The 13,095-nt window shown below is 51.4% G+C and overlaps 1 protein-coding gene across 11 annotated transcripts in view; it reads left to right on the plus strand.

Moving 5' to 3' along the window:
- KSR1 (kinase suppressor of ras 1) overlaps positions 1–12,687 on the plus strand; it is a 148,892-nt gene extending 136,205 nt beyond the window's left edge. For 6 of the 11 annotated variants that reach the window (XM_045070328.1, XM_004747035.3, XM_004747036.3 and 3 more), the window contains 3 exons: positions 4,292–4,425; positions 7,821–7,901; positions 9,738–12,687. In XM_045070328.1, coding sequence (XP_044926263.1) covers positions 4,292–4,425; positions 7,821–7,901; positions 9,738–9,816 — 294 coding nt within the window. In that variant the 3' untranslated portion in view covers positions 9,817–12,687. Of the gene's footprint in view, positions 1–4,291; positions 4,426–7,820; positions 7,902–8,520 lie in introns of all 11 variants that reach the window. The other 5 variants (XM_004747037.3, XM_004747038.3, XR_006603774.1 and 2 more) reach the window with 4 other exon arrangements.
- The last annotated feature ends 408 nt before the right edge of the window (positions 12,688–13,095 follow it).

The raw sequence follows: 13,095 nt of genomic DNA on the forward strand, positions 1-13,095 counted from the left end.
AGGTGTGGGGTGGGGATTCAGAGGGAGAGAGAATCCCAAACAGATTCCCCACTCAGTGCAGAGCCCAACACGGAGCTCAATCCCAGGACCCCTAGATCACAACCAGAGCCGAAATCAAGAGCCAGATGCTTAACTGGCTGAGCCGCCCAGGAGCGCCTTAATTTTTTAAAATAAGTATCTGACAAAATCAGGATCATAACATGTAGCTCAGTTTTTTAAATCATGACCTTTTTTCCTCGTGGTGTTTTGATGTGCTTATTAACTCAAATCATGAACAGAGTCTTCTTTTTATACCTGTCTGCCCTGGCGTACACCCTAATATGGCTACTTCTCTGTTGTTGGACATTTAGGTTATTTCCAGTTTTTACCTGTTAAAGTCATGAAGGACACCTTTGTATAAACCAGAATGTGCCTGTATGTTTGTTTTATGTGAAAGAAAAAAATAGCGAGTTGCTTTCCTGGTAGCAATCTCCATTCTCTCTCTGCGCACTTGCAGTCTTGGCGCACAGAGTGGTGGGTGCGGTCTTCAGAATGGGGAAGGCATAGAGCCCATCAGAGGCAAGTGAGTCAGAGTGCAACACTGACCACAAGTCAGCATCACCTGGGAGCTTTTGAAAATATCAGGACCCCAGGGCCTCAACCAGAGAGAAGGATTTAATTGGCCTGGGTTGGGGCTAAGATCATAATTAATTTTATCTTTCATGTTTCGTTCTGGAAGGATTTCTTACAGTGTGGGGTTGCGGGTCTTTTGAAGCCCCTTAAGAATAGATTAGGGAGCAGGGAAGTGGGGAAAAGAGAAAATGGTCCAGCAGTCAGCTCCTGGTTCATGAAAGTTGACTTTCTTGTTTGTTTTTTTTGGGTTTTTTGTTTGTTTGTTTGTTTGTTTGTTTTCTGGGTTTTTTTGTTCTTTGTTTTTTTAAACACATTACCATTGGTGGGTAGAGGGGGTCATAAGTCAGGGGCAATAAAAAGTGATTTTTGAATCATAATCAGAAGCAGGGAGTGCCCTCTGCGGAGCACCTTTCTCTGCCCCTCCAGCCAGTGCTGTAAGTTCACCACTAAGTTTCTGGCCATGGCAGCCACAGTGAGTAGTGCACCTAGGCTGACGTCAAAAGGCCAGAACACTTCTTTTTTTTTTTTTTAAGATTTTATTTATTCATTTGACAGAGATCACAAGTAGGCAGAGAGGCAGGCAGAGAGAGAGAGGAGGAAGCAGGCCCTCCGCAGAGCAGAGAGCCCGATGCGGGGCTCGATCCCAGGACCCTGGGATCATGACCCGAGCTAAAGGCAGAGGCTCAACCCACTGAGCCACCCAGGTGCCCAGAACGCTTCTTAATGAAAACCAGCAGTCCCCCACCTCAGGTCAAGCTCCAAAAGACCAATGCTTGTTCTAGCAGCTTTCCATTCCCTGTTCCTCTGCCCCTTCTCTGCTCAGCCTCCCGTCAGCTTTCCCTCTATCCTTTTATTAAGACTGATTCTGTGTCAGTATCATTGAATCGTCTATGCTATGTCAGCAGATGGAGGCCAAAAGTAAAAAGAAAAGAAATACGGGTGCACCATTGTAATAGATTCTAGTTGCCATGAGCTGCTGATTAAGCAGCTCACGACATTTTCCTCTTTGTGCGTCTCTCTCTCTCTTTCTGTCAGTTACTCAAAGGCTCACCACAATTTTGTTGGCTTCACACGTGGACCATGGTTTTCTTGTGCAGTTTTTGGTTTTTCCTGTAGTTTCTGATTGTCTTCTTTTTTTCTTGCTGAGAATGGTCACAAGCACCACCTTTGCCGTATTCCTGAGGTTTTGCGGCTCCTACGTACTGCTTATGGAATGGAACTTGTTCCATTCTTCTTAGGGCCCATTGGTTTCTCGTGATCTGGATAATGGAATTTTAGGCCTGCTGTAGTGCTGTCATCCTTCCATTTCTCTTTGTTCATCCTTGGCTCAGTACTAGAATTTCGTGTATCGCAGGTCTCCCCATATCATTGTTTGCTTTCTAGTAAAATGCGAGAGAACCCTAAAAGAACTCCCTCCCAGTGGTTGCATAGGAGATAATCTTGAAATCCTTATATGTGCCTGAGCAAGTCTTGATTTTGTTCTCACACCAAGAGGTTCACAATAATCTTCCCTAAGAACATGAAATTTTAGCTGTGCTGTCAGTAGACAGCACATGTCCAGGGCATTGCTGAAAAATCAGATATTAATCTTAAAATTCTCAATCTTTTGTAGTTGCCCTATTTTATTCTCTCTGGGAACATCTTCTCTTTATTCTTGTTGCATTGAAATGTCATTCAAATATGCCTTAGAATAAGTTTATTTTTCTTGGTTTGGTACTCTTTTTTTTTTTTTTTTAAAGATTTTATTTATTTATTTGACAAAGAGAAATCACAAGTAGATGGGGAGGCAGGCAGAGAGAGAGAGAGAGGGAAGCAGGCTCCCCACCGAGCAGAGAGCCCGATGCGGGACTTGATCCCAGGACCCTGAGATCATGACCCGAGCCGAAGGCAGTGGCTTAACCCACTGAGCCACCCAGGCGCCCCGGTACTCTTTTTTTCAGTGAGGTCTCTTCACTGGGCCTTTTCAGGTCAAGATTTCAGCTTCCCTTAAAAGTTTCTGGGATATTTTCTTTCATTATGTCTGTATTACATAGTTTCCTGCCCTATAGTTCCTTTGTTTTCTCTTGTGGAAACTCCCATTGGACAGAATTTGGTCCTTAGTGAGCTTCTGTGTCTTTTACCTTCTTTGATGTTTTTTCTTCCTACCTAAAATCGGGGGCACAATCTGGGGAGCTTCCTGGATTTTATCTGCCAGTATTCCTACCTAATGTTTTGTTTCAGAGGCTCTGTGATTAGGGTGTGTAGTTCAGGGGTAGAGCATTGGATTGCAGAAGTTCTGTAATTAATCTCAAGCGCTTCCTTGTTTGTTGGTATGTTTTTATTGATCTTGTTTTATGCTTCTGCACACACACACACACACACATACACACACACACACTTACTTTACTCCAGAGTTGGTGTTTTGGTCAGTGTATCTTTGGTCTTTCTTGTTTTCCTAACCTGGTGGGCAACCCCACGAGGTATAGGTGCCCTCAAGAACAAAATCCTGAGCATACGTGGGTGAGCACTTTCTGCCTGGCTGTGTAGGCAGGCCTGTCTTCTTGCCGGGGCTCTCCTGAACCGAAAGGCTGAAAAGTGTGCAGTAAACACTCAGATCCGGAAAGCAGGCAGCAGACGGCCCAAGTGAGAGGAGCTTTACTCTCTCTCTCTTTTTTCCCCAAGTGGGCTCCACACTTAGCATAGAGCTTGAACTCATGACCCTGATATCAAGACCTGAGCTGAGATCAAGAATTGGACCTGAGCTGAGATCAAGAATTGGACACTTAACCACCTGAGCTACCCTGGTGCCCCTTGAGGGGCAGTCAGGACAGGTGTTCTGCGGGCTCTCAAGCGCTCCCCTCCGTTTCATCCTTCTGGCCACTCCCAGCCTCTATTGCTGTATCGCTGAGGCTCCCACCCCTGTCGCAGCTCTACCCCACATATATTCTGAGCATCTTGCATTTCTTCTGCTTTTTTTTTTTTTTTTTTAAGATTTTATTTGTTTATTTGACAGACAGAGATCACAAGTAGGCAGAGAGGCAGGCAGAGAGAGAGAGAGGGACGAAGGCTCCCCGCTGAGCAGAGAGCCCGATGCGGGGCTCGATCCCAGGACCCTGAGATCATGACCTGAGCTGAAGGCAGCGGCTTAACTCACTGAGCCACCCAGGCGCCCTCTTCTGTTTGAAAATTCTACAACCCCATTTCTTTCTTTTCTTTCTTTCTTTTTTTTTTTTTTTTTTAAGATTTTATTTATTTGAGAGAGAGAGAGGGAGAGAGGCAGAGGGAGGAGAAACAGGCTCCTGCTGAGCAGAGAGCCCAATGCAGGGCTCAATCCCAGGATCATGACCTAAGCTGAAGTCAGACGCTTGACCAACTGAGACACCTAGGCGCCCCATAACCCCATTTCTGATCTCTTTTCCTATTAGCTGTTTGTTCAGCTTTGTTCCTGTTATTCCAGGGCGGTGTAAGAAGGAAAGAGGGGAGACAAGCTCGTGCACTTTGTTTTCCACTGGAAAGCTTGAGAGCTCTTCTGAGATTCATGGCCAATCTTCTTAACATGGGCAGGATGTTGGGGGACCACCACACGGAGGCGGGGGGCTTAAGAGCATCGAAGGGACCCTGTGCAGAGTACCCGAGCTGCGCCCTCCTCCCTCCCTCCCCGCCAGCTCTCACCCCCCACCCCTGCCGGCTGTGTTCACAGGAGATCCTGTCTGCCTGCTGGGCTTTCGACCTACAGGAGAGGCCCAGCTTCCCCCTGCTCATGGACATGCTGGAGAAGCTGCCCAAGTTGAACCGGCGGCTCTCCCACCCCGGCCACTTCTGGAAGTCTGCTGAGTAAGTAGCCCCTCGGTGGGCCTTCGCAGCCTCTCCTGGTATCTTAAAGGGCACCGTCCACTCTGTCTAAGACTTAGATCTGGGGAATACACAAACCAGATCTCCCCCTTGCCCAAGTGATACTAGGATCTTGTTTATTTCAGAGACTTCTTTTGAGACACGAGCGTCTCTAGTCCTTTTCTGTGAAAACCTACATATCCCTGTTACCAGAGCAGTGCTGATGCTGGGCCCAGACAGGCCTGGACGAGAGGAATCTGCCTCAGAAGGGGCCAGACACGGCCCCTGTTGGAGGCCAGAGCAGTGTGGGTATTAGAGCAACACCGACATCAGCAGTGCTGCTCTTACTTAAAAGGGTATAGACTCGAGATGGCTTTGGAACCTCCCAGACCAGCCACCTGGGTTGAGGACCACGTGGTCCACGTTTCTGTGCCACTTTGAGGAGGGAAGGCCACCCCCCTTCTGCTTATTTATTTATTTATTTTTTCTTTTTTTTTTTAAAGATTTTATTTATTTGTTTGACAGAGAGAGATCACAAGTAGGCAGAGAGGCAGGCAGAGAGAGAGAGGAGGAAGCAGGCTCCCCACTGAGTAGAGAACCCAATGCGGGGCTCGATCCCAGGACCCTGAGATCATGACCTGAGCCGAAGGCAGAGGCTTTAACCCACTGAGCCACCCAGGTGCCCCCACCTTCTGTTTAATCACACAGTCCTTGGTACCCCTTGGTACAGGTGGCCTGTGCTCCTCCTGACCATTCTGCCTCATTCCCCTTTCTCTCTGTCCCTCTGGCTCTGGCTCTGCCTGACCCTCAGAAGTGGGCCTCTGCCCTGCCGCAAACCCTTTGTGGGAATCCGAGGAAGTCCGTCGTTCTAGGCCTCAGTTTCCACAGCTTTAAAAAGTAGTCTGCGGGGACGCCTGGGTGGCTCAGTTGGTTAAGCAGCTGCCTTCGGCTCAGGTCATGATCCCAGCGTCCTGGGATCGAGTCCCACATCGGGCTCCTTGCTCCGCAGGGAGCCTGCTTCTCCCTCTGACTCTGCCTTCCACTCTGTCTGCCTGTGCTCGCTCTCACTCTCTCTTACAAATAAATAAATAAAATCTTTAAAAAAAAAAAAAAAAAAAAAAGTAGTCTGCGGCCAGATTCGGGGGGTGGCCTCATAGCGTGGGGAGTGTGTTAAACTTTGCAGGCATGAAGGGAAATTGGAGCCACAGCTCCCATCCCTAGGATTTGTAGTGTGCCCAGCAGCACCGCCACAGTCCTGAGCACAGTCTCTATGGCAAGGACTCAGCTCTGCCATTTAATGCAGGAGTAGCCAGGGACAGTGCATAAACCAGGGGGCTGGCTGGGTGCTAAGAAAGCTTTATTTATGGATGCGGCAACTGGAATTTCATGCAACTTTCTTTTTTTAAGATTTTTTTTTTTTTTTTTTTTAAAGATTTTATTTATTTATTTGTCAGAGATAGAGCACGAGCGAAAGCGAGCACAGGCAGACAGAGTGGAAGGCAGAGTCAGAGGGAGAAGCAGGCTCCCCATGGAGCAAGGAGCCCGATGTGGGACTCGATCCCAGGACGCTGGGATCATGACCTGAGCCGAAGGCAGCTGCTCAACCAACTGAGCCACCCAGGCGTCCCTTTTTTAAGATTTTTATTTCATTTGCCTGAGAGAGGGAGCACACAAGCAGGAGGAACAGCAGAGGGAGAGGGAGAAGCAGATACCCCACTGAGCAGACTCCCCACTGGCACTCAATTCCAGAACCCTGTGGTCATGACCTGAGCTGAAGGCAGGCGCTTAACCGACTGAGCCACCCAGGGGTCTCTCATGTAACTTACACATATTATGAAATCTTCTTTTGATCCCCCCAACCCATTTAGAAAGGCAAAAACCATTCTTAGTTTATGTATTGTGCAGAAACGTGTTGAGCAGTCCATATGTGAAAAGACCCCTGAACAATAGGAATGGTTTTAAGCTTTTTTAAGATGAAGGGCGCTTTATAAAAGTGCAATCTACCCCAGACTCCCAGTATATAAACCAGAAAAAGTGGAGCTGCTCTTGCTAGTTGCAGGGGCAGGAGCCTGTCCATACCCCCCAAGGTGGCTGCTGGAGCACCTGCCATCCCATCACTTACCCCTGGAGAAACTGCTCCTGGATTTCCTACCTGCTGCCCAGGTGTGTGGTGGCAACAGCATCCATCCTAGTCTAGAAAGGGCCAGTCAGTAAATATTTTAGGCTTGTGGCTCATATGATCTCTATCATATGTTCTTGGTTTTTTCTGTTTTGTTTTGTTTTTAACCTTTAAAACGATCCATCTTTTTGTGGCTGGATTTGGCTTAGGTATGGTTGGCTGGCCCATCTTGAAAACAAACCAAACTGGGTTTGAAACTATAGGCAAGGGTGGTAGCCCAGCATGAGTCATCCGACCAGGGGATGCCGGTAAGAGAACTCACTGAAGAAATGTGGTAAACCGCTGATTGAGGCCATGTGCAGGGACGGCCTAGAGGAATGACAGTTTGAGGTTGGGAACGCTTTCTCTTAGAATGCCACGTTAGTGTCCATATTTTGCTCTGAAGATGGGTCAGAGTCTAGTGTAAATGGGGGGCAACAAAATGTTGCCACTGGAGGTGTGGGTACTACCCAGCCATTGCTGAGTACCTGCCACACCCCTGGGGAGACAGAAGGCCCAGGCCAGGCCTCAGCCATCCGGGAGCTTGCAGTATAATCAGTGAATGGATGAGGGAATGATGCCAACATGCTAAGTGTTGTGCCAAAGAACAGCCTTGGTGGGATGCTCAGCCACACTCAGTGCCCTCTCTGCCCACCTAGGGAGCTTGAGGAAGGGTTCTCCAGAAGAAGGGGCATTGGAACTGGCTTTCCAGCAGGAGCTATCCTGGTAGAAACGAGGAGAGTGGGGTTCCCCTGGACTCTGGGCAGCTTGTTTAACATCCTGGGCCCGAGTCTGGTCATCCACAGAAGAGAGGGCTGCACTGGGCGGGTCTAGCATTCAGGAGATGATTCCAGATTCCCTAAAGACTGTAGAGCCCCAGCTTCTCATTTCACAGGTGGGAGACAAAGCCACAGCTGGGTGGTGTCCCCTGCCCAAAGCCATCTGTGTTAGCTGCTAAAGGGGAAAATGCCAGCCTTCCTGAATGAGCCTCTCACCGCTTCCTTCCTGTTCATGATTTCTATTTCAACACGTCCCGCCTCTAATTCTCATTTTCTCTTTTCTTTCCCATCTGTCTTGTTGCTTTTTTATTTTGGGGGGGGGGGGGTGGACGTGCTGGCCTGTGCTGTCCTCTCCCCACTCCATCGTCTCCCTCCACCTGTCTGCTTCCGGCGCCCGACTCCGTCACCCGTGGGACGGCGCTCTTCCCGCACTTGGCCACATGGTCGCCGGGCACCCCCAGTCGCTGGCGGAGCCGCTACTACGGGAAAGGGCGTGACGGTCGCCTGGACTTTCAGAACTCCGGTCCTGCTCTGGAGGAATAGTGTGTCTTCCGTTATTCCGCTCATTCTCTGCCTGTTTGCACCCCGCTTCCTGTTCTCTGTCTGCATCCGGCTTCCCCAGTTTCCTCTGTTCTGTTCCCCTAAGCCAAAGTGATGTTCCTGTAGGCAAAATGGCCCCCCGTAAGGGTCCTACAGGTTTGTGTGTGTCTCGCAGGGCTGAGAGGAGGCCCACAGCACGTGGCACGACCTCTCTCCACCCACTGTGGCGGATGTCGGCTTATCCCAGGGTGGAAGAGAACTCGGGAGACTTGGTCCAAGGCCAGGGCACCCTTCAACCAGAGCTTAAAGAAGGGAACACAGTAAGCAGAAGGAGTGAACTTTCAGGAAGTCTGGTTTGATAGTCAAAGGCTGAGGGGCCGTGGGTCCATTGGCCAACCTCTGTCTAAACATCCTCTGACTGTCCTGGGGAGCATGGGACAGGCGCTCTGCGCCAGGTCCCTTCCGAGCCCTCTGCGCTGCCAAGCCTGGGATGGAGTGGGGACGCCTTTCTCCCTCTCTGCAGGGAAAGTGGGCTCCCTGCCCTCTGCCCTGGCCAGGCCTCTGCCGCTCCGTGGGCTCGGGTTCTGACTCTGTTCTCCTCTCTTCTCTCTCTCCCCGTAGGTTGTAGGCCTGGCTGCCTTGCATGCACCTGGGGCTTTCCTTCTCCTAATCGACACTCGGCACCGTGACTTCCGCTCAAGCGCCAGCTGACGTGCGCGCACTAACCCAGGGGATGCGATCTCTGCCGCTCCAGGCCTCTCTCCCGAGACTTCTTCTTTTGCTTTGTTTTTTAAAACCAGCCTCCTCCCCCTCTCCATGGCCCGTGTGTCCCAGAATAACTGCCATCCACGAAGACCCCCTAACAGCCCCCGCACCCCGCCCAGCAGAGCTGCCTCCCCTGTCTGGGACTTCATCCTCCAACTCTGCCTCTGTGGGGTGGCGCCGGTGTGTTTGGGCGGTCCTGTCTCCCCACTAACACCTCCATGAGGTTGACTGCCCCTGACCGCTGCCCCCGACCCCGGGGCCTGACTGGGTCCACAATGCAGGGGAGGGCTTTTGCTTGGCTGTTAACCTGCAAGGTCTTGTCCAGCAAGGAGTGGGATGATTTCAGAGCTGCCCAAGGCCAGTCCCATCTGGGGGCATTGGGTCCCATTGCTGTGAAAGTCACTGGCTGGGAAGGGCTTTGTCCCCAGCAGTGCCCTTCGGAAAGTGGTCCTAAAAACAAAGGGGGCCTGTCGCCAAACAGTTGCACTGATGAGAGCAAAGTTTCTGCTGCCGATCCCCACAGACAGAAAGTACCAGACCCCAAGTGAGCGTTCATCCAGAGGGTGGCTAAGAGGCTACACGCAGCACTGGGCTGCTTCCCAGATGCAGGTTCCTGGGGTTCCCGCAAACTGAGTCCAGGTCCCTGGAGGCGGGCTCTAGGAGTCTGCATTTCTACATTGCCCCCCAATGTTTGGGGACCATTTTTGAAAAGATGGTGTGAGGCCGCTCTCTTGGTACTTGGGGTCCGGTTTCTTTTTTCCCCCAGTTGCTCTCGGAGCAGAGCTCTCCTGGGCCGCATGTGAGACAGTAGCTCAGTCGAGATCATGGCAGTGACAGCAGGTGAGGTGCCAGGCACTCCGAGACTGAGAAGCTCCTGCCCCCCAGGAGGGTATGTGACCAAGTCTTAGCCCCAAGACCACGCCTGACCAGGAGCAGCTCTGCTAAGCCTTGCTTCTCGCTGGGGGCAGTTCCTCTGTGGAGCTTGTGAAACAGGCCCGCTCCTTGGCTAACATTATCCTACTTCCGATCAAGGCCAGTGGGGCCGTAACCCATGTTTTTGTTCCTCTTTGCAGCATTAACAGCAGCAAAGTTGTACCCCGGTTTGAAAGGTTTGGCTTGGGTGTCCTGGAGTCCAGTAATCCAAAGATGTAGCCAGCCGTGCGGTTTTTCTGCCGATTTCTTTTCTTCTTAAATGTGTTTCTAAAGCGTCCAAACAACCACCATGCCACAAATGAAAACACTCTTCGAAACATCAGTCTACCCTCCTGAGTGGTGCAGACCAGGAGTGTGAGTCCTTGACTCTGACCTGTCCATCCAGGGAAACATCTGGCCAGCGTTAGAGCCACACCTGCTGTTTCTTCTTCAAGTGATATATCACCGCCAACCAGACTTGCAGCGAAAGTTTACATGGATGTTTCTGGGGTGTGAACTCGATGCTTCACAATAGGTAATAATAAACGGTGGCCGCAGAGGCACACTGGCACCACTGGCCGGGATGGTGGGAGTGGCCTTCCCCTCTGGAGGACCATGGCGGCGGTGAGGAAAAGGAAGAAAAGCACCATCCTTGTGGCTGTTCTTGGGGTCGGATGGGGACCGCAAGGTTTGACCTGGACTCAGCTTTGGCCCCAAACCCCAGAATGCCCCTCTGTAGGGTTCTCCCCCTATCCTAACAAAGGGACACTGTCACTTTTTCTTCTGGCAGAGGAAACCCTGGCTAGAAGCCAAGTGGGATTTTGAGGGTCAGGAGTTCCCAAAGGGCTTGGGTTCCCCAATTATCCAGCCTGTCCCTGCTGGAAAAGTCAAGACAGATTAAACCCAAATAATGTCTGGATTGATCCAGGGGTTGCTGGCCAGGATTTCCAGCACCTGTAGACAACTTTCTCTCACACAGCTTCTAGGAAGACCGCAAGGAGATGGTACTCAGGGCTTCAGATTTTTAGACACATCCCAGTCCTGGCTGAGATTTGACCCCAGAGCTAAGGCCCAGCCCCACAGCTGTGTGTACCATGAGGGCTTGCACCCAGGAGAACCAAAAGGGGAGCAGGAGGGAGAAGTGGCAGGCAGCGGGTTCCTGAGCTTACCCTCCCAGCCACAGGGGGACCTGGCTCTTCAGAAGCCCCATTAGTCATGCCAAGGTTCTAGAATTGCCCACCCCTCCTCCAGTCCTGTTGAAGGCCCGGAGCCACTCTTGACTCTTCCACTGTCCTTATTCTGAGCCCTTAGCTAAGACGGGAGGCCTGTGCCCCTCCACACTGTTCATGCAGACCCACCCAGTCCACCAGTCCTCAGGGCCTCCCCTGAACCGAGTCAGGACAGGACATCTGCCTGTGTATTTTGCACCAGAAGGAGGGGCTTGACTGGGAAAGTCCGTGAAATGAACATATTCTGCCTATCTTCATTAGAAGCTGTCACCTAAAGAGAACAGTTCCAGATGACAAAGAAGCCTTCAATGGGTGTTACGCCATGGTAGGCCTCAAACCAGAACTGACCAAGGGTGATGAGGGTGGCGATGTAGTTGGATTCAGACCCAGACCCTGTGTCCATGCTCTGAGCCAAGATGGGGGTGGGGGGCATGTGGCCCTCCCATCCCTTTCATTTAGACCCACCTAGCAGAGCTCCCAATCTTCAGAGCCTTCCCTGGAGTCTGGCCAGAAGGTCATACGAAGCAGGCCTCTGACAAGAAGTGGTGGGGCTGCCTTCCTGACTCCAGGTCCGACGCCCCTCAGCTGACCCACGCCTGGAGAGCACAGCTGTGCAGCAGGGCGAGGTATTCAGGATCCCACTGCCCATCAGCACCCCAGACCTGAGCTCCTTAACCCTTCCCAGTTGCGGGTATGGGTAAGACGAGAGCTGTAAGCCAAGTGGATTCAGCTCCTGGTGGGTCTTCCGTCTTCTTTGGGGCTTATCCCTTGGCCTCCCCGATGAGTGTCACACCTGCAGGTCAGTTAAAGAAGCTTTCATCGAACACCGACGGTGTCTTGCCCAAGTGCAGGGGATGCTGTGATGGGAGTAATGACAGTCCCTGCCCTTAAGGAACTAACACTGCCAAGAACCCTGAAGGGGAGCTGAAGGTGTGGAGGACAGCCCCTTCATCTTCAGGACCCTGGACAGCTGGCCAGCTCTTGGCTTAGCCTCTGCTGCCTGCCATTTAAGAGAAACTTGGTCCCCTGCTCCCTCTCAAAGTGACTGTGAATTGAGGTTGGGAAGACATGCTTGCCCTTCTGTGTGCTCTCCCGTCTGCCATGGAAACACATGAAGGACGGCCAGATACTGTGAATTCAGTGCTCACAGCCGACTGTGAAGGGGGTGGCAGAAGCTGGGACAGCCTCCCCAGCGAGAGCTCTGGGGGCTGTAGAGGTCCCCACTGGGGTCTGAGAATGGGGCCCAAGCTTTGGTCCTTCGCAGCATACCTCCAGTCCCAGGCACGCCCTCCAAAACCCTCCTAGGTTTTGGTGTCCCTGCTGCCTTTAACCCCCAGAGCCACAGCCGCTGGCTCTCCATCCAACTCGAGGTCTTCAATCCTAGCAAGTTCCCCGTTGGTTGTGGGCAGTGTAGCAACGTTGACCTCTCTGTCACCAGATCAGTGCAGAGCGCTGGAATCCTGTCCTCTCGTGGCATTTTCCTTGTCATCACAGGGAGCAGCCATGTGCCCTGTAAGCCTGCATTGCTATTGTTCCGTGTTGAGGGGGCCGGGTGGAGACATAAATGTGAAGCCGTTTCGGGAGCTCGTGTGATGCTACAGTGTTAGCCCGGATTTCATTCGTGTGTGTGTGTAAAACCAGCGTCTTCCGTGGCCACAGGCACACACTTGCTTTTTTGAATGTGATGTAAAATTTGTACAGTAAAAGTTTTTATATTTTCTATCAACTGCATTTGTCTTCCAGAAATGCTATTAATTTAAATTAAAATGGTTAGTATTAATGAACGCACTGTATCCGTTTTTTTGCCACTGGCAAGAACACATCCTTTGTGCCAGGCCTAGCCTGGGTGTCTGGAGTTGGTGAATAAAATTGTACCAAGGTGTCTGGGGCTTGTGTCTCCTTGGGTCAGTTCCAGATGTGCCTGGGGAGCTGCTCGGATGGATGGCCTGAGGGAACAGGAATGGGGCTGGAGAATCGGACCCCCTCTAGGAGCTCCTTCCAGAGAAGGCGTCCGTGGACCTGAAAGTCAGATGGAGGAGTGGAGACAGAATGGCATCAGCTGGACAAGAGAACGGTCATCCAGCTCCAGCACCAACAGCTCATGAGCAGACCCAGACCTGGGCTAGGGTGGTCTTCGCCTCGTGGAAGCTGTCGGGGTGGGGAGTGGAGTGCTCATTTATCTGATTCTTACTTCTCGGAGTTTCTCCTTGCCAGTCCGTAGAGAGGCTTTGAAGGTTGAAGTAGGCGGTACAGATGGAGGAGAAGGGGGGCAGACACTCGCAAGGCCCTC

This window comes from Mustela putorius, unplaced genomic scaffold (assembly GCF_011764305.1).
Source record: "Mustela putorius furo isolate JIRA1106 unplaced genomic scaffold, ASM1176430v1.1 tig00003962_pilon_pilon_pilon, whole genome shotgun sequence".
NCBI classification, from domain to species: Eukaryota; Metazoa; Chordata; class Mammalia; order Carnivora; family Mustelidae; genus Mustela; species Mustela putorius.